The following is a 27,648-nucleotide window of genomic DNA, read 5'->3' on the forward strand; positions in this document are numbered from 1 at the left end:
AAAAAATGGTAACAATCACGTTACTGACAGAATAAAATTTATATAATTTTTTTTTAATTATATAAATATATATACACATAGGGTACCATTTAAAAAAATATGCAATATATAAAAAAACATCGCGTTTTGCGATGCAAATTATATATCTTTTCTTAAAAACAACAATGTGTTTTCTGTATACTAATTGATTTCGTATTATTTTGTGCGTAAAAGTATATTGAGATAAAATCATCGAAAAATGAATATTTTACGAAATATTTTGTAATTTATGTAGAATTATGTCAAATTGAAGTCTAAAATATCTCGTATAAACTTCACATTTTTAGCCATCCTACCCTTATTACCAAATATTATGAGGAAAAACATTAGAAAAATCAGATTGTCCTTCAAATGCCTTGAAAAGTAATCTTACAATTAATTAAAATTCAAGATTATCAACTTTTTTCCCCTTTAAAACCAAACAACGTTGTGTTCGAGACACTGTTTTGTTGAAATGCAATGTTTTTTAATACATTTTTAAGCATCTTTTTAAAAATGGGACACCTTATATATTCACACAATATCTGAATTATTTTCAAATTATAGAGATAATAAACAAAAGTAATATTTATTACATATGTAAGATGCAAATTAATTAGCACCGAATATTCTAGATAGAGACTTATAATATTCGATACCAATTAATTTACACCTTGTATATACAGGGTGTCCCATTTTAAAAAATGCACCTCGATAATTCTTCAACGAAGCATTTTCAGTAAAAATGTTTCAGACAAAAGTTATATGGTTTCGAGGGGGACATAAGATGGTGTCATTAATTTGACCTTGAATAGTTATTTGAAGGTCACGTGAAGATCATCGATGTTTTCTTAAATGAAACCCCCTATTTTTTATTGTATATTCTTGTAACCCTTGTCGAGACGTTTTCAAAGCACTACCTATGTGGGTCTTTTGCGCAAGCCGTTCCCAAGATACGAAGCTTCAAAGTTGACACATCATCGGCATTCGCATTATCCGATGTACACCGCGGGGAGGTTGTTCAGTCGAATTTGTACATCAAGTGGCTCTAAAAAAAGCAGACTTTGTGTGTATGTATGCTTCTTTAGTAAAACTTTTCTCTAATTATTTTTCTTCTAGTTATTTTAATGTAAGGGAAAGGAGAGGAAAATGGTAGAGAAAAAGAGGGAAAAGTTTTACTAAAGAAGCACACATACACACACATACAAAGTCTGCTTTTTTTAGAGCCACTTGATGTACAAATTCGACTGAACAACCTCCCCGCGGTGTACATCGGATAATGCGAATGCCGATGTGTCAACTTTGAAGCTTCGTATCTTGGGAACGGCTTGCGCAAAAGACACACATAGGTAGTGTTTTGAAAACGTCTCGACAAGGGTTACAAGAGTATACAATAAAAAATAGAGGGTTCCATTTAAGAAAACATCGATGATCTTCACGTGACCTTCAAATGACTATTCAAGGTCAAACCAATGACACCATCTTATGTCCCCCTCGAAACCATACAACTTTTGTCTGAAACATTTTTACTGAAAATGCTTCGTTGAAGAATTATCGAGGTGCGTTTTTTAAAATGGGACACCCTGTATATGTATATATCCACACATATATTTTTTAATATCTCGAATGGAGTGGTCACTCGAGTTTCGTCATATGTTACAGATGTTTTGTATTGCTCTTCGTATATAGACCATAATATCGCCTTTTTCTCAATTTATACAATTTAAAAAAGCAATCTCGAAAGTAACGCTTTCGCGTTGGTTTTATGAAAAATAGGCGCTCAGAGAGAGAGAGAGATGCAAAAGAATATTTTGGTTAACAATTATAGAAACAACACTAACAATCATATTGAACGCTAATAATAATAATAATAATAATCTCTTACTGATCGTAACATTTCTTTGAATTAACAGCAAATATAAAAAACGATATGTGTGTTTACTAATTTTTTTGTTTTTACTATAAATTATTATTACAATGAAAGAACATAATTAACGCGTACATTTTAGTGCCCATCGATTCTTTAACACTAGATTTCTTCAACTTCCGAAACTTCGTCTAATAAACTTTCTCTAACGATTATCAATAAGATTAATAGTTTTATATGCATAGAATTAATCTCTCTTAGACCTGGATAGTGAATATCCGCTTGTATATATATATATATATATATATATATATATATATATATATATATATACTTCTTACAAGTTACATAATTTCATAATTTTATACATATACATTTTTAAAAGACCGATTTCACAATTTTCAGAATTCACTCACTTGAATATAATAACATCATACTCACAAAGAAAAATTATGAATGAAATACGTCAAATACGTGAAGTACAATTCTGTAATTCTTTGTGAAAAACATTTCAACAATGAAAAATCGACTTTTAAGCGGATCCATTTCTGGGACGAAAATTTTATTACGAATAAAAAATTAATTTTGATAATAAATAATCTCTTTTTAAAATAATTTTTTGGTATATAATTTCCAAACATATCTTAAAGCTTTTCAAATAAATAATACATTATTATATATTGCATTATTTAATAATTTTTAGTATTATTATTCTGTGAGGCTTTTAAAAAATAAAAATAATTTTGCCTTAACTAAGATTCTTTATCTTATAATTATAGCATATTTAATGGTTAACAAAACATCATCGTAATAATTAATCTAAAATTAGACCAGCAATTATTCGAATTCAATTGTATATTTAATTGTAGTTGCGTTGTTAATATTTGTATCTGGATTAAATTATTATCACAATTAGCTCTTAAATATATATTTTCGAAAATGTCATTGTGAATACAATTGTGTAAAATATTTTCTGTATACAAAGCAAAGATTGGATCAATTAATCTAAAATACTTAAGAAATTAATTGTTCTAATTAATTTTCAAGTATTTAATTGATCAATAATTGATTTCGATGATAAAAAATATTGATACAAATAAATTGCTCGTCTAATAATGCCTTTAAAATATTAACTTACATTACGAATCAAGTATTTTGTATAAAATGCCTCAACATCAGTAATATTTCTTCATGTGTGTGTATGTGGTTGAGTATAAATTAAGTCTCTTGGGTCCCCGTCGCGGCCTTGTTAGATTGTGACGTCAGAGGCGAGAAAGTAGACGCTGAAAATTCTTAAATAACATTTTTAAATGAAAAGGCATTTCGATGAAACACTACTTCAGATGGCTTTAGCACACTTTTAAAATATCTCGAAGACTATTCCTTTTCCTTGACAGTCAATCAACAATCGTAAAATGATCGTGATATCAGACTTTGTCATGCGGAATAACTGCGCATGTGCAAAGACTAGATGGACTGGATCTCATTTTACAGTCATTTTACAGCTGTTGATTGATTATAAAGGGAAAAGAATAGTTTTCGAGGTATTTTAAGAATGTGCTAAAACCATCTGAAGTGCTGTTTCATCGAAATATCTTTTTTATTTCGAAATGGCATCTAAGAATTTTTAGCGTGTGTTTTCTCGCCTCTGACGTCACAAGTTCAACATGGTTGGCGAGGAGCCAGGAACCTTAAGTTTTTGTTTACAACAACAGTGGCATGTGAAAACAAGTGTCACATAACAGAAATGTCTTTTTTTAATGGCGATAAGAACGAAGATGTATCCTAAATAAATAGGAAACTTTCAGCATTCTTACGTATCAAGAATCTCAGTTTGAAACATTTAGAGACAAAGAGGCTCTCTTCTTCAGTGTTCGCTGAAGTTTTAGCTATACCTAAAAACTAGAATTATCCTGTGTTATCAACATCGAAATTGTATTTTAACTTTAAAATGTTCAAAAATACGGGACATGTTTGATTCGCCTCGCATCGAACGTTTTAAAAAAGTATCGTTGATCTGAAACTTTTTTTTTTCTCTCTCTCTTTTTCTTATACACATGCACACTTTCGCTCTCTTCGTTATCTTACTTATATTCGGTAAGACGTTATTTTATTCGCGTTTTTTATTCGCATAGCTTACTGTTTAATATTCTTATCTCTGCACATACGAAAATAAAGTAAAAACTGGTATATGTAAGGGTCTCTCCTCGCTGAAAAGCTCGCAACAATACGTTCTTTCCGTCCGAAATATAAATGTTACGCGTATATATATGTATATGTACTTAATCGACGTTTACATGTCGTTTACATATTTTTTTCTTTCGCATGATTATATTATAATATAAAGCTAATATACTATCTATATTAAAATAACGCAAAATATATAAACAATAAGAATAAAGAGTGTTGTACTATATTTTTAGAAGATTGAGATAAAAAAAGGAAAAAGAAAATGTATTATATATGTATATTTTGATTATATAGAGAGAATCAAATGGCGGAAGTTTTCGTGAGGCTGAGAAGTATGTTGGATACCAAAGAAAATCTTTTTCATTCGATAAACAAAATTGTTCTGTTATATTATAAAAACTTTCGTCAAAACCAGTAATACATCCTAATACGCAATATAGAAAAAAAATTAAAAAATATACACATATTTTATGAAATACAAAACATACGTTTATTGTCAAATAATTACCATCAAAGTCAGATCTTTAACACGTTCCACATTTATTCAAGTAGTGCTATTAGTGTCAAACTATAATATCTCTTACTTCTAAATTTTGTAGCTACAAGTCACTACTAAAATGATATAGCTTAACACAAAAATAAAAAAACGGTATTTGGCGTTAAAAAGAAACTCAATCACACATTTATATTTTAACCCACAACTTCTAAAAAAAGAAAGAAAAAATTTGTTTGATATCGACACAAACTTGGTATCCAACAGACTTCCCCACACTGGTATATTCAGGCTATGAATGATCGGTAGTCGCGATATGGGCAGTGAATGATTAAGCAAGTATCAATATTAAATAGGCTGACTCTCCCATTGAGGCGCCCATTCCGGAAGTCGTCAATCCACGTTGGATGGTGGCGCGGCGTATCTGGAACGTGAATCTGAATCCCCGTCGCATATGTACTTTCCTGAAACAATATATATATAGTATCACAAATAAGAATGAGAACTTTCACGGTAATTATACTTTTAAATTGTTTTTTGAGGCTCCTGGTTCCTCACCGACCATGTTGGAATTGTAACGTCAGAGGCGAGAAAACACGCTAAAAATTCTCAGCCATTTCGAAATAAAAAGATATTTCGATGAAAAAGCACTTCAGATGGCTTTAGCACACTCTTAAAATACGAAAACTATCCTTTTCCCTTTATAATCAATCAACGGCTGTAAAATAATTGTAAAATGAGGCCCAGTCCGTCTGGTCTTTGCATATGCACAGTCATTCCGCATGACAAAATCTTATATCGCGATCATTTTACGGTTGTTGATAGACTGTCAAAGGAAAAGAAAAGTTTTCGAGGTATTTTAAAGGTGTGCTAAAGCCATCTGAAATAGTGTTTCATCAAAATATCTTTTCATTTAAAAATGGCATCTAAGAATTTTCAGCGTGTGCTTTCTTGTCTCTGACGTCACAATCTAACATGGCCGCAGCGAGAACCCAGGAGCCTTAAATAAAAAATAAATAATGCGTGTAAAACCACATAAGAAACTTATTTACAATATTTTTGAAAAAAATTTCTTAATCCTTTTTAAATATAATTATTTTAATAATATATTTTTGATAATTTACATATCTTAAATATAGAGAATCCCATTTTAATTATAGTCGAATATTGCTAAAACTGCGATTGTAACGAGAACATTTTTTATGCAAAAGTTAAAAGGCTTTGAGGGGGGAAAAAGTTAATAATCATGAATTTTTACTAAGGTCATAAGGTTATTTAAAAGTCAACCTAGTTTTTTTGATGAAATTATCCTAATTTTTTTTATATAAATCAATTTCTCGCAATATTTGGCACAAAATTGTTATAAAAATAAGATGGCCAAAAATATATAAATAGTTTACGAGATTTTGTACTGTTACTATTTTGTACTTGAATATCACATCATTTTACATAGATTATGAAATAACTATAAAATATATAAATATACATATAATAAATAAATTAATAAATAATAAATATATATATAATAATAATAAATATATAAAAGTATATAAATAAATAACTATAAAATACCTCGTAAAATATTCATTTTTCAATCGATTTTACGTCAATACTTTTATGCGCAAAATAATGAAAGGAATCAATTGATATAAAGAAAACATATAGTTGATTTTAATAAAAAAATCTTCAAATGACCTTGAAAAATAATCTTAGTTAAAATTCAAGATTATCAATCCTCCTCAAAACCTTTCAACTTTTGTTGCATGAAATATTTTCTCGTTATATAAGCCATATTCGCGATTATATTGATTAAAATGAGATACTTTGTATAATTTATTAGGAAATAAACTTTTACAACTACGATCGCAATATATTATCTTTGTATCTTAAGTAGCATAAAAAAATATCCTTTTTACACTATTAGTTCAAAATGCATGCATGCAATTGAGCGATACTTAACAGTCCAATTAACGTACCAGACACGAATTTTCGTTTCACCAGGCTTAATCTATATCCGGAACCTATGAGCTCAAATTCGACCCCCGACAGTGTGGTCCCTTCGCAATTGAACTGGGTGAATATGGTGCCCTGACTGCCCGGACCACGTTCGAGCTCGACCCGCGCCTTCAGGGACCCGACTCCGTTGCCCTCGCTGTGCTGCGAAAGCTCCGTGAACTTCCACAAAACGCGATTCGTGTCGGACAACCATTGCGCCGGTGGTTTACTGTTGAGTGACTTGAAGCCGCCGTCGATGGGCGCCGCAACGTGGAGATTCAGTAGAGGACTCGGTGAGGCCATAGCGCGACTATTATATTTGTAATCGATCTAAAATGAAAAAAAAAGACAGCTTTATGACACCAACAGATTATCAAACACAATTTTTGAAAAAAAATTCCTTGACAATGAATCTCAATAAAATTTCATGAGAATTCCTAGATTTTTCAAGATAAAAGAAAAATCCCTGACAATCCCCGGTTTTTCCAAGGAGTAGAGACACCCTGTATTTACGTTCCTTTTAAATACCCCTTAATAAAGTCAGCTATGAACTGTGTCGGGTCTCAAATGTGTACCTTGAGATCGGTGTGGGTCGTCTCGCATTTCCAATACGCGACCAATTGAAAGGGACAAGAACCGGCGCCGTCCTTGCACTTGATCTGATATTTGAGGATGTCTACGTTGAAATACGAGGCCGAGGGATTCTGTTCGGCTTGCCGCCGTAGCAACGTAGTTAAGGCACTCATGTTAAATTCGAAGATCGTACTGTCGACGGTAGTTTGGGTCGCGTCCCTGCAAGCAAGCATCTCCAGAATCTCCCCTTTCATCATCACAGCTACTTCTTCGGTTCTTCCCAGGTAGCAAGCATACGTCATTTTGATGTCAAATGACATCATTAGACCTCAAAATGACGTTTAATGACATCAGTTTGCTACTTGGGTTGATTCTCGATTAACGTAAATTGTAACTATATACGACTACATACATGCTGATTAGCTGGCTGTTCGGCAATAGCCTCTCCAGTCTGTTGGTGTTTCTCACGCGAAAGGTAAGCTTGGCGGGATTAGGATTGTTCGCCAGGACCGTGACGATGCCGGCCGGGAACGAGAGCATCATGTCGCCGCTGAGCTTCACCTGGCACCGGGTCTCGTCCGTGCCGCGAAAGTAGGAATGCACTATCTCGTGAAAGGCCACCGCGAGCGGGATGGTGTCGGCTAGACCTATCGTAAGCGGGGACGGTCCCCGCGAGGAGCCGACGCCCACCCCGGCGGTGCGAAACTCCAGGCTGGCGACGCTGTCGGCGCGGGATATCGTCGCGGGCGACATCCTGCCGCGCGATGACGGGGGGCCGCCTTCTCCTCTTCGCGACGGCGGTCTAGGTATGACGATCGACCCCGTCGGGGTCGAGGATGCGGACTGCTTCGGCGGCAACGCCGGCGTGATGTCTCCGATTTCCGAGAATAAGTCTCCGTCTAAGGACACAAAAAAAGTACCCTTCATCAACTTTCTCCTTTTTAATTTCACGTAATTTAAAAAATAAATATTATTAATAAACATAATTAAAAAATAAAATAAAAAATAAATAATTAAAAAAGAAAGAATAATTTTAAAACATTTTAATTTACGTGAGAATAGAAATAATGATAAAATTTATACCTGGGAATCGGGTGTGGGAGTGTATCGGCGGGGCGGATTGCGGCGGCTGCGACAAGGTTGGCGATGTGGAGAGTGGCGGGGGGCTCTGCAGCGGGGCGTAAGGATGACTGCCGGTCGGTGTAGACGCGCTCGACGGCGTACTGCTAGGATTGAACAAGTTTAGGCCAAGTAAATCTGAGCTTGGCTTACCTCCTAATTGCTGTGACACTGACTGAGACCTTTTCATGTGGTGATCGGAATCGGTATTCGATCCTCTACGTCCCTGTTCGAATACAATGTATTGTTAAATATAATTAGATAAACAAAGTGTCTTTTACTATTTTATATATACAGGGTGTCCAAAATTAGACAAACTTCAAGTTATAAAAGACATCAAAGCAAATCGGTCAGTTTGTCAATAAATCCATGTCAGTAAATGAGCCGTTTTGGCGCTAGAGAATCAGAGACTAAAATATTGTTTGATATGTGTAGAACATTGTTTGACTAACAATAAGACGTTGTTTGACATTGTTTAAATAAGATATTGTTGACTTCAGCATCACAGCATTGAGTCATTCAGTGATACACTCAGTACTCATTATTTTTTAGTCGGAATTCATGTTCGAAATGGACAAGTTTTCTTACGAAGAATTAGCCGATATGCATCTGATTTATGAGGAAGCTAGATATAATGGAAGAGAAGAAAATATACTTCACTTCAAAAACCATTCTAGTGCCAAAACAGCTCATTTGCGGACATGAGAAATATTGGTGCTTCAACATTTTCGCATTTTCGGAAAAATCATTTCCAAATGGTCCCAAGAATCTAACATTAACAGATGATATACGATTCTAGGACATTCTTTAGGGTGGGCCATTTTAATGTCCTACCTTAAATATTCTTTTTTCTAGGCCAGATGGCGCGACTTTCGAGAAAAATTATGCAATATCATGGAAAAATAAAGGAAAACCCTTAACTAATACACATTAAATTAAATTATCTCGACGAGATCTACAACTTTTGTTTTTAAAAAATCAGTTCATCTCAAACAACTTTTGTACAAAACATTTTTTTATAAAAACCATAGAAAAAAAGATATTCAGGTAGTTCATATTAAAATGGCCTATCCTGACTACTTTTGTTTTATTTTTAGAGAATGTCTTACTGTTGGTGCAGGTGATAGGGATAAATTTTCCACTGTCGCCCTAAGCTCGTCCACGCTGGCGCTCATAGGTGCACCGCCGTTGCTGAGGGGTTTTATCTCCACTCGGATCTTACGTTCCCTCTCGTCCTCCGAATCCGTGTCCGAGCTGGAATAAAATCCCTTCTCGTTTTCCCATGGATCCGGTTTCGGTCTGATGCAAAAACCATCCTCGTCCACCTCCGGAGTCGGCGTTTCCGACTTTCTGCTGTCATCCTTATCCTCCCTACAGCGTTTGTAGATAGAGCATTTAGAATAACATACTTTTATAGGTTCCAGCAGGCCCAGTGCATTACATAATTTTCTCGTACTCATACAAGCGTGCTAAAATATAATAAATTATTGTGCTTATAGGAATGGAAATGTGACTCGGATCAAATACTACAAGTTCAATTCGATTTAATTTGCATTGATAGAAAAATACCATAGGTCCACGACTGCTTTCTTTGCGAGTTGTAGCTTTGTAATTTAACTTTTGATACATATATACATATAAACAAAGATGTGGATTTTAACGAATATTTAATATAGGCCTTATGAAGACAATATTATTAATTCAACAACAATTGATAATAATTATTTCATTCAAAATATTGCTTCAAAATTAAATTATAGACATAAAAATAAAGATAGAACAAACATAAAGAATTCAACTACTAACCAAACAATTATTAGAAACATGAAGTAGTAACCCGAAAGACTCATGCATTTTTATTCAAGGGTTAAAGTTGAATATCTTTTTATCATTATATTTTATCTGACAATTTATATGAATATTGGAAAAATTTTCAATAGCGTACAATTTCCAACGTAATATAAGCAAGAATGCATTCACAGATCTAAGTAAGAATTATAATATTTTAACTAAACAAATATGATATTTCACAATAAAGCATTCTGAGTTTGAGATTCACATCCAACAAAGATATATTAAATTTATACTAAATAAAAATAAAAGTGTATATATATAATACATACATACAAAGTGTCTTATTTTATTTTTGCCAGTCAAAAATCTAGAAATCACGGAATTTTAGAAAAAATGTATCAGACAAAAGTTATAGGATTTCGAGAGAAACATAATATCGTGAAATAAAATTGCTCTTAAGTCGCGGGTTTTCAAGGTCATTTAAAGATCAATCTAATTTTTTTAAATGTATAATCACCTTAATTTTTTATATAAATCGATTCCTCACAATATTCGACATAAAAAGTTATAAAAGTAGGCTAGCCAAAAAGTGAATATATATAGTTTACGAAATATTTTATACTTTAATTTGACAATTTTAATAAACTACGAAATATCTCGTAAAACATTTATTTTTAATTAATAATAATTTTACTTCAATACTTTTACGTACAAAATAATGAGAAATCAATAGGTGTAAAGAAAACATATAGTTGTTTTTAAGAAAAAATATGTAGCTGCTAATTAAATTACATACTTTTTCTTAAAAACTATGTGTTTTCTGTACACTAATTTTATGCATAAAAATCTCTTATTTTATGCATAAAAATATTGAGGTAAAATCATAAAAAAATTAATATTTTACGTATTTTAAGTATTTTAGAGTTTTATATAAAATTATATCAAATTAAAATATAAAATATCTTATAAACTATATTCATGTTTGGCTATCTTACCTTTATATTAATTTTTTATGCCGAATAATGCGATTCCTCGCAAATTTATTTTATATAACAAATAATTAAGGTAATTCAATTTTAAAAAACTAAAATGATCTCGAAAAACGCTACCCTAACTTAACCGAAAAATAATTCTAAATCACGATACGAGTTCTTCTCGAAATTTTATAACTGTTGCTTGATATATCTTTTATAAATCTCCTCTTGATTTCTAGATATTTAACCGTCAAAAATAAAATGAAACATCCTGTATAATACACTCGATCAAAAAAAGTGGTACAGTAGAAAGATAGAAAAAAATTGTGAAACTTTAAATGCTTATAATGTAGCTAATAATTATGAATCTGATCCCACGTTTAATCAACATTAAAAATTTTCTTTAAAAAAAAAAAAAAATACAACTTCATTTCTTCATTTTCGTTTTTGAAGCCTCAATATGATAATTATTAGTTATTAATTATTTACATATAATTACTAATTATTTAAAGAGTCACATATTTTTCTATTTTTCTATACTGTACCTTTTTTTTAAATCAAGTATATATTAAAGAGTACAAGTGCTTTATGCTAGTTGTAAAACTGACTCTATGTGCACTAGGTCTGCTGCGCATGCATATACTGACAGGTCAGACTTTTCTTCTTTATTGCTGCTCGTTTCTATGAGATCCTTCTTCTTCTTTGCCTTCTTTTCCTTTCGTTTTTCTCTCCTACTCCGAAGAAACCCTGTTGATTGTGGACATCCCAATTGTATATAATAGGACAGACTGCAGTATATATATATATTTAATATAAATTATTCTTACATCTACACCAAACTATGAATTCGTCTCTATCTATGTACTAACATATCAAATTCTTTGAATCTACTGCAATTAAACATCTATAAATATATGTGTTTATGATAAATGTTAAAATCTTTTTTTGATCATTTTTCATTGCATAATAAAAGAATTTTACATGAAGGAAAATATATGTTTTATGATATTTGACACTATTGCCACAAAAATATTACAGAAAATCGATCTTAATAAAAAAATTAATAAATAAATAAAACATCCTTGTAGGATGTTTATAATATTTTTGTTAATACTACATCTTGTTGCAACTAAACTATATTATAAAAGAAATAAGAAAAAACAAAGCGGAAAAAACTGTTGCATTACTAAGTTTATACGATATATGATTATAAATATACAACGTGTAGTTTAAATGTTAATATGAACAATTGCTATTACTACGTATAAAAAGATATATGGCTTATTATTTGATTTGAACATTATATTAACATTTTAACTATTACGCAATACACATTGTATATTTATAATCTAATGAGAGATGAAGATTAATTTACTTTCCAAGTGTTCGAAATATAGCGTAACATGATTAAATAGCATATCTACTGCAAAAACAATCGATATATAACGTATCAATAACTAGCAAATGCCTTTTTAACTAACTAAATAACTAACTCACATTCTCTGACAATGCTGATACAAGTTTTGTTATAAATATCAATTTGTCATATATATATTGAAATCAGAGATGTGCATTGTTCGAAATAGATGCGTTTAAAATGGAAATATAAAATGTAAAATGGCTATTATTGTGTATATTTAATATTTAATATTTATAATATTTAAAATACATTTTTTTCAAAAACTATTTTACATTTCCACTTAAATGGAATTTTTATTACCCACTTTCTATTTCCAATCTATTTCAAAAATATTTTAATCCCATATATAGATGTTCATGTAATTCAAGTTTATATTAAACGAAATAAGAATTTAAATATAAATTTAAAATTTAAATATAAAAATATAAATATTTAAAAAAAACTATTTTTATATTTAAAAAAAAACATTTTAAAGATGCTTACTTTCCAGTTCTTATTTTAAATGAGTATTTAAAAAGCATGTTGTATTTTGAATTTTTAAATGGATAAAAGGTTTATTTTGCATTTTTTATTTCAAATAGCTTTGGACACTTATTTTGCTTATCTCTGATTGGGATAAATACAAATTTAATGCATATTAAAATATAAAGTTCAAATTTATATAATTATTATAATTTATATAATTGTATTTATATAAAATAAGATTTTTTTTATACTACTTGTAAAAGAAATATTTTTAAATTTTACCTTTGCGAAAAAAAACGCATATCAGCATTTCTTATGAATTACGACAATTAACATAAATCTCTATATCTACATCAAACGTAAGAGATGTAGATAAAAGTGAAGAATATATAGAAAAAAGAAAATCCAATAGAATATATATATATATATAAAAAACACGTCACGTTATTAGTAGAAAAAATATGAGAATACCCCCACGCACCACCACCAAGTCAAAAGTCCTACGGTATCTGCATCTCTTCTCTTAAATTGTTTTTCTAACAATTACCAAAATTTATTACCGAGATATTGTAAAATCGCTTTGTTTGCTTTGCAACGCTCTTCCTCGCGTGTTCTCTTTGAAAGATAGCACATACAGAGAGACATATCTTTCTGCAAGCAAATATAATGTTATTATGCATGCAAAACATAATCTCAAAACATTGAACGAACAAACATATGTAAAAGAAGAATCAAAAGAGAGAGATAATAGGGATATATATGTATAAATATAAATATATATTCGAAAAGAACTAATCTATCTATTAAGATTAACATGAATGCTGCGGAAAAAGCTATGAAAATTACCATCATCGATAACAAAAATTGATAATTATTTACATTTTAGGACTGACCTCACAGATCTTAATAATCTTGATATACAAGGTGTCTCATTTTAAATGAGCCAAATATTTCAAAAAATATGAAAGATACAGAAAACCTTGGATAATTGTTTGAAGGTCACGTGAAGGCTATCTTCAATTTCTTAAATGGAATCTACTATTTTTCATTGCATATTGTTGTAGCTTATCTCGAGAGTTTTTCAAAACACTATAATAAAATATTTTTTCATTCAGTTCTTTTTTATAATGCTTAAAGTTTACAGCATTTTTTGACATAAAATACAAAATATCTTGTAAAATATTTAGTTTTCGGAAATCTTTACCTTAATACTTTCATGTATAAAATAATTAGTCAATTGGTATAAAGAAAACGCATAGTTATTTTTAAGAAAATGTATAGAATTTGCAACATATTTTTTCTTAAAAACAATTATACGTTTTCTTTACACCAATTGATTGGTCTCATTATTCTGTGCATAAAAGTATTAAGGTAAGATTATCGAAAACTGAATGTTTTGCAAAATATTTTATATTTCATGTCAAAAAATACTGTATGCTTTTAAGCCTCATAACTCGAAAAATACTTAACACAAAAAAACTTTAGTATAGTGTTTTAAAAAGCTCTTAAGATAAGCTACAAAAATATGCATTGAAAAATAGGGGTCTCCATTTAAGAAATTGAAGGTGACCTTCATGTGACCTTCAAACGACTATCCAAGGTTACATTAATGATACCATCTTATGTTCCCCTTCGAATCAAACAACTTTTGTCTGAAACGTTTTGAAACGTTTTTCCGTATCTGTCATATTTTTTTAGATATTTGTCTGGTTCATTTAAAATGGGACACCCTGTATATTAACAAAGATGTATCATTGAAATCCGTAAACCTAGGTAGCAAGCGTACGTCATTTTGACATCGAATGACGTCATTAGTGACGTCACTTTGACGTCTAATGACATTTGCTACTTGGAAAGTTGATCCTAATGTAAATAATTACCGAAAAATATACTTTGGGATAGTAGTTGCTTGCAGAATCACTTTGTTTGGCTATCGAAAAGAAAAGAAAAGATGAAATTTCTACACTTGGAAAATAAACATAAGAGATATATGTATATATGTAAACGTGAGCCATGCAAATTACGAATTTTACAAAAACGGCTCACCTGAGGCCCCATCAGTAGCCAACCTCACACTTGTATTTCAACATTATTCAAGTCCAACTCCCTTTAGAATTTAGACATATATTTATTTTTCGTCTCATCGCACTCGTCATTCGAATGAACTTTAGAAATATATAGATTTTTTTTTATAAAGATGATTCATCTAATTGCAAAGTTATTTAGGATGTGTCCTTAATAGTGTATGTTAGCATCTTTAGATCACTCATGACATGTAAAAACCATATATGGTTGCTTGTGTATGTCTTATGATTATATATCCCACTTATATTTTACAATTAGTTTATTTACGATCATGAATCAAAATAAAAAAAATTTAACTTAAAACATTTAAAAAAAATAAAGCACACACTTATTGAAATCTATGGTATTTATACAAACAGAAGGATATCTATTTTTAATTTTTAATCTCTTTCGCGTGATAATATCTGAATATCTATATACATATATAACAAGTTTGAAGTTTTTATTTTCAAAGAAATTTTTTTAAACAAATTTTTATTAAAGAATGTTTAAATTTTTTTGAAAGAATGTTTGTTTTATTAATAAGCGAAATGTGTTTGACGATTTAACCGTATAGATAATTACGAATTTTATGTATTTTTTATATCATGCTTGTGTGAAACGATTTGATTATACATTTACACAGACGATTGTTAGAAAAACAATTTATATGTAAAAAAAAAAAACCTCATGAAAGTAATTACGAAAATAATTGTTCATTAGAGACTGCTCTAATATACTTCTAATGCTAGAGATATGTCTATATTTTGTGCAAGCGTCTTTTAATGTTAGTAAAATATAAACAAAAAAAATATTTCCTTTAATCTAAAAAAAAAAAAAAAATCTAAAATTTATTTTTTAAATATGAAAATAAAGTAAAGAAAAAAATAGTTTTACAGATGTGCCTTACATAAGCAGAAATTAATTTGTTACATGAAAGTATAATTTATATATAATAATTAATTCGATCGTGTTTCAACGAAAAATAAATGCATATATATTTGGATATATAAACATTAATCTGAAGCATTTAAAACAAGGTTAGTATACATACACTGATGTTCTAAAAAAGTGCAGAGTGGAGGAACCATAATATGCGCAACCACTGTAAGTCAGCAGATAGTTTACTTAATTAAGTTTTTGTTTCTTTTTTGCTTATAAAATATAAATGTGAAAAAAGAAGTAGTGTGTATCACCTATCACCGAGTGAAGAGAGAACAACCAATAGAGATAAATTATATAGATAAAGAAGTTATAAAAGAAGAAATATATCTCTTAATATTTAAGTACAAAATAAGTTTATAATTTAGAATATATAAAGTTATGTTAAACATTTTTTATATATATTCACATAAAATATAACAGGGTGTCTACTCAAATCTTGTAAAAAAATTCCCTTCTTTCAGATATTTTCATTTAAAATTTTAAGTAAAGTAAAAAAAATTTGTATGGATGTAACTTTTTAAAATAAGTTTCTTTATCATATGCTTTTTCTATTCATACGATTGCAAAAAAAATTACCAAGAATACACTTTTCCTAGCATTTAATATTGTCTTATTAATCGTAAAATTAATTTGAACAATATAACAAAGTGTCATATATCACTATATCTAAATGCAAAAGACAAAAGATATATGTAAAAATGTAAAATAAAAATATATAAAACAAAAAATAATTTATTATATACTTAGTCTTAAAGAGTACTAATTTATTTAAGTATTTTTAAAAATAAAATAATTTTCTATAAAATTTTCATAAAACGTTGATATATTAAAAAGAGATCATTAATAAAATCACACGAGATTTTAATAAAAACTTAAATATTGCAAAGATATGTTAGACATATGTTTCTTAAGAGTAAAATTATTAAAGATACAATTTTTTTTAATTCCCTAAATCTCGATAAAATTCCATAAGAATTCCCGAATTTTTCAAGGAATAGACACCCTGTATATAATAATTGAAATATTCTAATATAGTCAAAAAAGGATATTAATAATTCGAATAATATAATTTTTGATAAAAATGACTGATTAAAAATGTGGCAATTATAAGAAAAATCTAAAATTTAAGTTAGTTTTAAATATCTTTAACAAGAGGAAAATGAAAGAAAGATAAATAGAAATTGCACACGATAATTGTTAATTATATCATATCAGCAAAATTATCGAGTACAGAGTAGATTTGTATTTCGATTTAATTTCTAAAACGTATGTTGTACTATAACAGCAAGAGAGGGAGCATGGTAAAGAGGGTACAAGGAGTAATCATAATGTAAGCTGTTACATTTAGATCCTCTGAGAGGGTTCCTGGAGATGCTGGGAGATGGAACAGCAGGAGGCAGGTTGTTCCCTTGAGGGGTGGCAGGTGCCGAACCAGACGACCCTGCTTGCCTCTGTTTTTCTGAAACAACACTCACTGTTCTCACATATTTGAATGTGCCCCGCTCTAATTGGGGGTCCTTTTTCTTTCTCTCCATGTTGCACTATTATTACGTTAGTTGGAACTTCAATTCGAACGAATTGGAACTTCAATGGCATAAGAGTGTATTCCAGAGGGATAAAAACAAATATTTTAAATAATCACACATATAATATATACTAATTGTCTATTCGTCTGAATATATGATGATGATGTATTCACTACTTGATGCAGAAAAGTGATGTATTATTATGCGCATAAAAATATGTAAAATTGCCAAAAAGAAATATAAAGAATATGTTTAAGGTTCCTGGGTTTTCGCCGCGGCCATGTTAGATCGTGACGTCAGAAACGAGAAAGCACACGCTGAAAATTCTTAGATGCCATTTTTAAATGAAAAGATATTTCGATAAAACACTATTTCAGACTACTGGCTTTAGCACACTTTAAAATACTTCTCGAAAACTATTCTTTTCCCTTGACAATCAATCAACAACCGTAAAAGGATCGTGATATCAGACTTTGTCATGCAGAATGACTGCGCATGAGCAAAGAGTAGACAGATTGGGCCTTATATTACAGTCATTTGACAGCTGATTGATTGATTATAAAGGGAAAAAGATAGTTTTCGAGGTATTTTAAGTGTGTACTAAAACCATCTGAAATACTGTTTCATCGAAATATCTTTTTATTTCGAAATGGCATCTAAGAATTTTTAGTGTGTTTTCTCGCCTCTGACGTTAGAATTCTAACATGGTCGGTGAAGAGCCAGGAGCCTAATAATAAATTTTTCGCTTGTGCATACAATAATTAACTACAGAGATAAATAAATTTTTTGGTTTGCTTATTTTTCACGAATAAAGTAATATAAAATCTATATATCAAATACATATATAAGAGTATAATTAGGAATATAAAAATATCTAATTTTTTAGTAATCGAATTGAAATTAATACTAGAAATCCCCTGGAACACAGTGGTGTTCTATATGCCCTCCTCCACCTAATGTTAGATCATTATGCATAAGCAAATATAACACAACAACCACATAAGCATAAACAAATCAATAAAATTGTATTTTATACGATAATATGTATATATAATATATTAGAATTGACATATCTGTGATCGCGAGTGCTGCAATTCACTTGCGCAAGTGTATAATGTGTGGTTTTAACGCGATATATAGTATCAATAATATAAAATTAAAAAATGACAGAATAAAATTCCTACCCAGACATATGCAATATTATGCTATCGTAAAAAAAGGGGGATCTTACACATATTTATATAATATGATAATCATTGATGAAATTAATTTTGTCAAGAATGATCAAAAGTATATTGGCTCGTTATGTAAACTATATGAAGATCATTGTGTATTGATAAAACAAGAAAAAATGGGAAAAAATGTCTCGCTTGAGATGTAGCATCATTGCATCAAGCCAAGGTAGGTAGGTTTGAAACTAAACGACTGATTGTGAGACAACCAAATTTTGATGATAAATCTCTATAATTTTAATAAGAAAGAAAGAAAGAAAGAGAGAGAGAGAGAAAGAGAGAGAGAGAGAGAGAGAGAGAGAGAGAGAGAGAGAGAGAGAGAGAGAGAGAGAGAGAGAGAAACCTACCCTGGGAGTTGGACATGAACAGGTTGAGTAGCGAGGTAGTACGGCGGGAAGCCTTGGTGGCTTGTACATGTGACAGTTCTCTATCCTTTTCCTTCTGTCTTTCTTTTTCTCTATCCTTTTCTAGTACCACCCTCCCGCCTTCCCCATCCAGTACCCTCAAAGTACCACCCACCCTCTTTAATCCCTGATCTCTCTTTGAACTATGACTGTTACCGGCTACGCCTGTCTCGCCGTTGGTGCCCTTTGACGTTTCCTTAGGTATCTCTACGCTGCCTTCGGACTGAGAGTGGCTGGTCATTTCGGCTAAACTCGTCATGACCTCTTCGTATTCGATCACACCTGATTTAAAGGTACGACATGAGTAACACAGAAACGCAAGAAAAAAAGAAAGAGTCTTTCGGATAATCTAGATAATCTTTTTACCTGGCTTCTCGAAACCCGTGTATTTGCCCTGAACGAATTGCTCTAATAATTTCTCCACCGTCATATCGACGCATTGCCGTTTGAAATCAATATGCACCTGCCCGACTTGCTCGTGATTAGATTGCAAAACGTCGGCGTATGTATTTAAAAATTCCTTCATGTGTTTCAAATGCGTCTCCTCGACATCTTGAAATCGCTTGATACAACAAAAGCACAGATTGATTAATATATATGCTTCATTAATTGCCTAATTGCAATACAAAGTGGACTATTTTAGGATGTCCTATCCTAAATATCTTTTTTTCTACGCCAGATGGCGCCACTTTCGAGAAAAATTGTATAATTCATGAAAAAATCAAGGAAATCCTTAATTAGATTGAATTTGTCTCGACAAGACCTACAATTTTTATTAAAAAGAAAGTCGGTTTTCATTTCAAACAACTTTTGCGCGAAATATTTCTTTGTAAATAGCATAGGAAAAAAAGATATTCAGAGTGGGACAATGGTGAAAGTTCTAATATCTAACAACTTATTGAAAAATAAGTACCCTGCAAGCTTGAGTCATTTTCGTCTCAAAGTCATTTCGTATGATGGTGTACTTGTCCACCAGCGCCTTGTAATCGTCCTGCGCCTTTTTGAACTTAATTTCCGTCTTCTCCAGCTCCCTCTGACTGGCATTGTCCTTTTTCAATTTCTCTAATTCGAGACCCTTTTGCAAACACATGTCTTTCGCTTTATGCAATGTCACCGTAATGCTCTGTATACTCTGTACAACTTCTAAAGTAGAGGATTCTTCTTCTTTTACCTAAATATATTTAGACAGCACATTTTATTTCATATGGACTAATTTGGACTAATTTGGTCTCTTACAATTTCAAATTAAGGAATTAAATTAATTTTGTTCGATATGCAAATACAATTATTAGTCATGGATGTGCACACACTGTGATAAATAAGACCTTTGAATATTAAATTCAATTGCCTGATAATGAGAACCTACTGATTTGACTGTGGGCGGATACCGTGATAATCTACAGGACATGTATCAATATTCTCTACAGCAAAATATAATACTAATTGCGAGCTAAAGATAGCGTATCTCGCTTTACGAGGTCGTAAATAGATGACAGGGATCGTACTCTCTATTTTTTTTATTATAGAGGAAAAGGGGAGAATCAGAATCAAAAAAAGGGGAGATTTTTTATAAAGAGAAATTTTTTTTAATTCACAAGAAACAGTGATATATTCAAATCAAAATACTCTAATATAATAAGACTAATGTATTATTTGAACAATATTTTTATTGAAAAAAAATAAACGCAATATACGTAGATACAGTATATAAATATAAACTCTTATATGTATTAACTTTATATATATTAATTGTATATATATATATATATATATATATATATAATATATATATTAACTTTCTTAATTGCGAGTACAAAATGTGAAAGAACGAGTCTTACTTTTAGAGCCAACAAATAAATGTCCGATTGTTGACAAGACGTTGATACAATTATTAAATGCGTCTATTTTTGATTAATTAGGTCAAAACTGGTCTTTTCAAGACTAACAATTTTTATTGACCATTAATTATAGGGGAAATAGAGGAGGATTGTGGATTTAAAAGGAAAAAAGAGGAGATCAATAAAAAAAAGAGAAAAAAGAGGAAATAGGGGAAAGAGTACGATCCCTGAGATGAGAAAAATATTATGCTAGGTTCCTGGGTTTTCGCCGCGGCCATGTTAAATTGTGACGTCACAGGCGAGAAAGCACACGCTAAAAATTCTTAAATGTTATTTTTAAATGAAAAGATATTTTGATGAAACACTATTTCAGATGGCTTTAGCACATTCTTAAAATACCCCGAAAACTATCCTTTTTTCCTTTATAATCAATCAACATCTGTAAAATGACTGTAATATGAGGCCCAGTCCTTCTAGTCTTTGCGCAGTCATTCCGCATGACAAAGTCTATATCACGATCATTTTATGGTTGTTGATTGACTGTCAAAGGAAAAGAATAGTTTTTAAGGTATTTTAAAAATGTGCTAAAGCTAAAAGCCATCTGAAATAGGGTTTCATGAAAATATCTTTTCATTTAAAAATAACATTTAAGAATTTTCAGCTTTCTCGCCTCTGACGTCACAATTCCAACATGGTCGGCGAGGAGTCAGGAGTCTTAATCAAATAAATAGAAAAGATATACAATTACGTACAGCCTTGTGCTTCTTATGCAGTTCGTCCGCGTATTTCGACACATCTTTTATTAGTTCGGTCACCCGCTGTGCCATCTGCAAGTGCAAAACGGCCAGTTTCTCAGCGGCACCTCTCAAGGCGGCCCATACAGGTGCAAATGTTCCTTGCGTACTGTTGCTCGCCTGTTTCGCTACTTTACTAAGGAGCTTATAATTGTTCTCCTCTATAGCTGATCTCTCGCGCAAAAATTCGGCCAATTCCTTGCTGGCGATTACACCATGCTTCATATTATGATATAATACGTCGAATCCATTGTTCTTTTCGCCCTTGAATAGGATAACAAATCAAATTCTCTTCAGTATTTCTTTTAATTAATCTTAAAAAATAGGTAAAAAATGGATAAAAAATATGTATCTAAAATTTTCACCTTTAAGATTTTAATTTAAAGTATAACACATAAATTATACATATCTTATATTTTGTGAATCATTAATAATAATAAAGCTAGAAAACTTAAAATTTAAAGAAATGTTAAGTATATATCTTATTGTATATAATACATAATTTATTAAAAACTTTCTGTAATTTATTTTTAAAAATCTTGATTGTGTGAAAAATATTGATGAGTGTTTCTTACATCAGTTGCTTGTAAACTAATAAAGTTAGAAAGGTAAAAATTGAAAAAAATGACATATTAAGCAAAGTTAATTTATTTTTTTCTAAAATATAAACTTATTTTATACTTATTTCTATTATAAACACTTATTTTTTTAAAGAATAAATAAAAAATTTTCAATAAATTATATATTATACAATAAAATGTTAAACACACATTTTATTGTTTATATTAGAAATAAGTAGAAAATAAGTGTTTATATTTTAGAAAAAAATTAATTAACTTTAATATGTCATTTTGAATTTAGAGTTATAATAATCGTTCCAAAAAAACCTACAAGCTTAGGCTCCTGGTACCTCACCGACCATGTCGGAATCGTGACGTCAGAGGCGAGAAAACACACGCTAAAAATTCTTAAGGCCTGTGTCCATGATCCGAGAAATCGGTCCGAGTTCTCGGACCGAGACGTTTGTTGTAGCCAATTAATTTGCAGCTTTTACGGAAAAGCGGCAATTTTATTGGCTACAAACGTCTCGGTCCGAGAACTCGGACCGAGTTCTCGGATCGTGGACACAAGGCTTTAGATGCCATTTCGAAATAAAAAAATATTTCGATGAAACAGCACTTCAAATGGCTTTAGCACTCTTAAAATGCGCCGAAAACTATCCTTTTCCCTTTATAATCAATCAACAGTTATAAAATGTAATATTATGAGGTCCAGTCTTTGCACATGCGCAGTCATTCCGCATGTCAAAGTCTGATATCTCGACCATTTTACGGTTGTTGATTGACTGTCAAGGGAAAAGAATAGTTTTCGGCGTTTTTTAGAAGTGTATTAAAGAGATCTTAAGTGTTATTTTATGCAAATATGTTTTTATTTAGAAATGGCATCTAAGAAATCTCAACGTGTATTTCTCGCCTCTGACGTCACGATTCCAATATGGCCGCAGTGAGCACCCAGGAGCCTTAGGCCCTGCGCACAATAGAAAAAATATTAAGAATAAATATTAAATATTAGGAATAAGAATTATTTTAAAATAATAAAATCGAAAAAACTTTGATATAAAAATACAAATTCGAGTATAAAGGACTAGTAAGGGCTAATAAACTAGTAAGAGTCCTTTATATATCCAAATTTGTATTTTTATCAGTTTTTTCGATTTTATTATTTTAAAATAATTCTTATTCCTAATATTTAATATTTATTCCTAATATTTTTCCTATTGGGCCTTAGGCCCTGCGCACAATAAAAAAAATATTAGGAATAGGAATAAATATTAAGCATTAAGCTTCCTGCACAATACAGAAGTACAAGCAATAGGAACAGAAAATAGAAAATATTCATCAATAGAAGCAAAGAATATCTATTGTTATCCCCTAATATCTATATCTGCTTTTGTTGATGCACGGATATTTTTATTCTGTTCTTATTGTCTATACTTTTATATTGTGCAGTAGGCCTAATGCTTAATATTTATTCCTATTCCTAATATTTTTTCTATTGTGCGCAGGGCCTTAAAGTAATTTTTCCGGCCGAGAGAATTTTTAGCTAGTCCTCAATTTTGGTCGTAAAGCTGTTCCGGTTGATGCGGAACGTGCCATGAATAATTTATGTTACATTTTTTAAGACAGAAATTGCTTCTTTTTAGTCATATATTTTTTTCTCATTTAAACTGTTTTTTAATATAATATTAATTCAATACATATACACACATGGGCGAAGCCAGGATTTTATCTAGGAGGGGGGCAAAAATTTATCAAATAAAATCTAATAACATTTTTTATTATTTTAACTAAACTTTTTATTTATTTTTGTATAAGAATTTATATAAAAATAAATTTAATAATTATGTTAAAGCCAGTCTTCGCTGATCTTCGGAAAATCTTTTTAATATCTCTTCTTCCAGTTTCTTTTTGTTTATACAGAACATATATACTCATTGTCAAACTCTGGATTTATTTGTTGAATTTTGTAAATTGTATTACAGACATCAGATACATTTCTTTACTTTTTTAAAATTACTTCTCTGTGTCAGGGTGTCAGGGGGGGGGGGGCAAATGCCCCCCCCCCTGCCCCACCCTGGCTACGCCCATGTATACACATATTTTTTCTTAAAAACAATTATATGTTTTCTTTACACCAATTGATTCCTTTCATTATTTTGTGTATAAAGTATTGAGATAAGATCATCGAAAAATGAATATTTTTACGAAATGTTTTATAGTTTATGTAAAATTATATCAAAGTATAAAATCAAAGTATAAAAATCAAAGTATCTCGTAAATTATATTCACTTTTTGGCTATCCTACTTTTATAACTTTTTATGCCAAATATTACGAGAAATTAATTTATATAAAAAAATTAGGTTTTATTTTTAAAAACTTGACTTTTAAATGACTTTAAAAAATGATCTTAAAATTCAAAATCAATTGTATCAATTTTATCAATTTGTTCCCCCTGAAATCTTTTTAACTTTTATATGAAATATTTTCTCGTTACAAGTTATAATTTTGACAATATTTGATTATATTAATTAAAATGAAGGGGGACACCCTGTTATATAATGTTATATTTTATATACATACGCATATATGTATTTAAATAATTATTATATATAAATATTTATTTTTAAAACTTGAAAATTAGCAAGAGAGAATGATGGAAAAAAGTTACAAGCAAAACAGGTTTATACACAATACTACTTCTATATCGAGAAGCTTTTTGTAATCTTTGTGAAAATCTTTTTACAATTAGAATATCGCAGCTAAAGATATCTGCTGGAACAGTATTTAAGATCATTTTAGCCATTTAACACTTGAACCCTGATCGTGCAGTAAACTCACATTGAGCAGAACTCTCAAGTGACATTGCAACAAGCCATCATTACATATTATTGCTCTTGTCATCCCATTTGTACCTATTACTTGCGACGGTTATATACATCTCAATTCTTACTTTGATTGTATTAAAATAATCCTTCTGTTCTTTTTTTCTTTTAAACTATTTAATGTCCAATATTAAATACAAAATAATTTTTAATATTGTACATTAAATGTAAAATAATCTTCAATATATTGTACATTAAATATAAAATAATCTTCAATAAAAGATACTCCAGTGCCAAAAAGGGAAGTGACAACTATCTTATCAATAACGTGGCTTTGTGAGAGAAAGAATGGCAGATAAATGTATATTATAATGATTGAATAAACGTAAATAATTTTAAAATAAAATCTTTTTATATTGTAAAACGTATATAGTTACAGTTAAAACTATGCTTTTTTAAAACAATTACTTATGTTTTTCTTGTTACAATAATAATATAGACATAAATAAATATACTTTATATGTAAAAAGACATTAATTTTTTCTTCTGTATTTTTATTTCTTTAATGTATATATATTTAAATTTTATTATCATCACAATGTAAAAATATATATTTTTAAAAACTTCTATTAAGGCTCCTGGTATCTTGCCGACCATGTCGGAATCGTGACGTCAGAGGCGAGAAAATACACGCTATTTTTTTTTAGATACTTTAGATACTTTAGATTTCTAAATAAAAACATATTTGCATAAAATAACACTTAAGATCTCTTTAATACACTTCTAAAAAACGCCGAAAACTATCCTTTTCCCTTTATAATCAATCAACAGCTGTAAAATGTAATATTATGAGGCCCAGTCCTTCTGGTCTTTGCACATGCGCAGTCATTCCGCATGTCAAAGTCTGATATCTCGATCATTTTAGGGTTGTTGATTGACTGTCAAGGGAAAAGAATAGTTTTCGGCGTTTTTTAGAAGTGTATTAAAAGGATCTTAAGTGTCATTTTATGCAAATATGTTTTTATTTAGAAATGGCATCTAAAAAAAAATAGCGTGTGTTTTCTCGCCTCTGACGTCACGATTCCAATATGGCCGCGGTGAGCACCCAGGAGCCTTAAGACTATAAAATATAATTAAAATATTATTATGTAATTAAAATAATTAAAATAATTAAAATATTAAAATATTAACAAAATTAAATAATAACCAATAAATCAGATTTTTATTGCTTATTGACATCTGCCTAAGATTACAAAAGATTAATGTTTTAATAAATGTTTAGAAAAGAAGTTTTAATAAATAAGAGAGTAGTTCCTTTGTAAATAATTGGATGCAAATTTTTGCTCATATATGTCAGGTCTGGAAAAGAGCTGAATATTCTTGCACATTCTCAGAAAAGGCTAATTGCAATTGTAATCATCTAAATACAAAGAAACTGACGTAATAGTACAGGTGTTTCTTCTCATATACAAATAAGTGCATAGCCCGGCACTTTGCATATGAGACGACAGGCTACATAATAAGAATACGATGCGGTTTTTTTTTCTAGAACGCAATAGATATCTTCCTTGCCTTTCACACTAATATGCATTCATTACGACATATAAAAAACGTAAGAATTACGTATAGTAGACATATATGTATATACGAGCGAGAGGGATAGAGAAGGAAAGCGTGTGACAAATGAAAATCACGTCGAGCGAAAAAGAGAAAAAATAGAGATGGAAAGCGCGTGACAGATAGATGACAATCGGCGAGACGTCGAAGTTGTAGCGGGTGAGAAAAAACGATGAATGAGACAGAGTCAGGAGAGGGAAACGAAGGATAAAGAGATAATAATATAATGTGTATTAACTTAATATGAATATATCGTATAATAAAAAGAGGAAACCCCCTAATCCCAAAACGAAAAAAAAAAAAATGACGGCGAGGAAGTCACGTACGTAATACATCCTCTTGTGACATAACCTAAATTCTCTGGCGAAATGATCGTTTGCCGATTGAGGAAGGGAAAGAGAGAGAAAGAGAGAGATGGAGGTGACAAAAAAAGGAGATGAAAAAAAGAAAGAAAGAGAGAAGAAGTAGACACTCACCCAGAAGTAGTCGACAAAATCCACAGTCATATTGGAACCGCGATCAGACCATCATACTATCACGTTTTGGCTTGCAGAGGATGCGGAGTGCACGCAAAAACGACGACGGTGCACTTAATTAACGATCACGCGAATACGGAAGGACGTAGGATAGTTAACGATTCGCGCCGAACAGCGGCGAGTCACCAGCATAATGTTTTTCTTGTCACCCTTGAAAGAGTCGCGAGCGGGACAAGCGTGCTCGGAGGATACGGGTCAACTTGTGCCTTGCTTGTGTCGAATATCTCTGTCGCGTCGCTCCGCAACCCTTTCTCTCTTTCTCTCTCTCGTGCTCTCTCTGTCTTTTTATCGCGCAATTGCGCAATCATTCGGCAATAGCGCATTTGAGTCCCTAGAAGTTACTTAGGATTAGTTATACTAGTACTAGTTACTAGGAATTCTAGAACGAACAACCAATAGGA

At 30.7% G+C, this 27,648-nt stretch overlaps 1 protein-coding gene across 11 annotated transcripts; it reads right to left on the reverse strand.

Moving 5' to 3' along the window:
• Window positions 1-1,951: 1,951 nt before the first annotated feature.
• LOC145942370 (F-BAR domain only protein 2) lies at window positions 1,952-27,508 on the reverse strand. Of its 11 annotated transcripts, XM_083049010.1 has the most exons (14): window positions 27,188-27,508; window positions 21,670-21,975; window positions 19,993-20,250; window positions 19,446-19,641; window positions 19,023-19,361; window positions 17,260-17,376; window positions 11,632-11,770; window positions 9,365-9,626; window positions 8,432-8,481; window positions 8,220-8,359; window positions 7,549-8,035; window positions 7,139-7,355; window positions 6,545-6,893; window positions 1,952-5,032 (listed from the first exon to the last, which is right to left on the reverse strand). In XM_083049010.1, the coding sequence occupies exons 1-14, from the start codon at window positions 27,215-27,217 to the stop codon at window positions 4,962-4,964; spliced, it is 2,961 nt and encodes a 986-aa protein (XP_082905136.1). In that variant the 5' UTR covers window positions 27,218-27,508; the 3' UTR covers window positions 1,952-4,961. The 11 variants fall into 11 exon arrangements, with proteins under 11 accessions (XP_082905136.1, XP_082905133.1, XP_082905140.1 ...); XM_083049007.1 differs by having other exon boundaries at window positions 8,220-8,481; XM_083049014.1 differs by having other exon boundaries at window positions 8,220-8,481; window positions 19,236-19,361; window positions 27,188-27,507.
• Between the last annotated feature and the right edge of the window lie 140 nt (window positions 27,509-27,648).

This window comes from Prenolepis imparis, unplaced genomic scaffold (genome assembly GCF_030444845.1).
Source record: "Prenolepis imparis isolate NDT839.2.m4 unplaced genomic scaffold, iyPreImpa1.0 SCAF_11, whole genome shotgun sequence".
NCBI classification, from domain to species: Eukaryota; Metazoa; Arthropoda; class Insecta; order Hymenoptera; family Formicidae; genus Prenolepis; species Prenolepis imparis.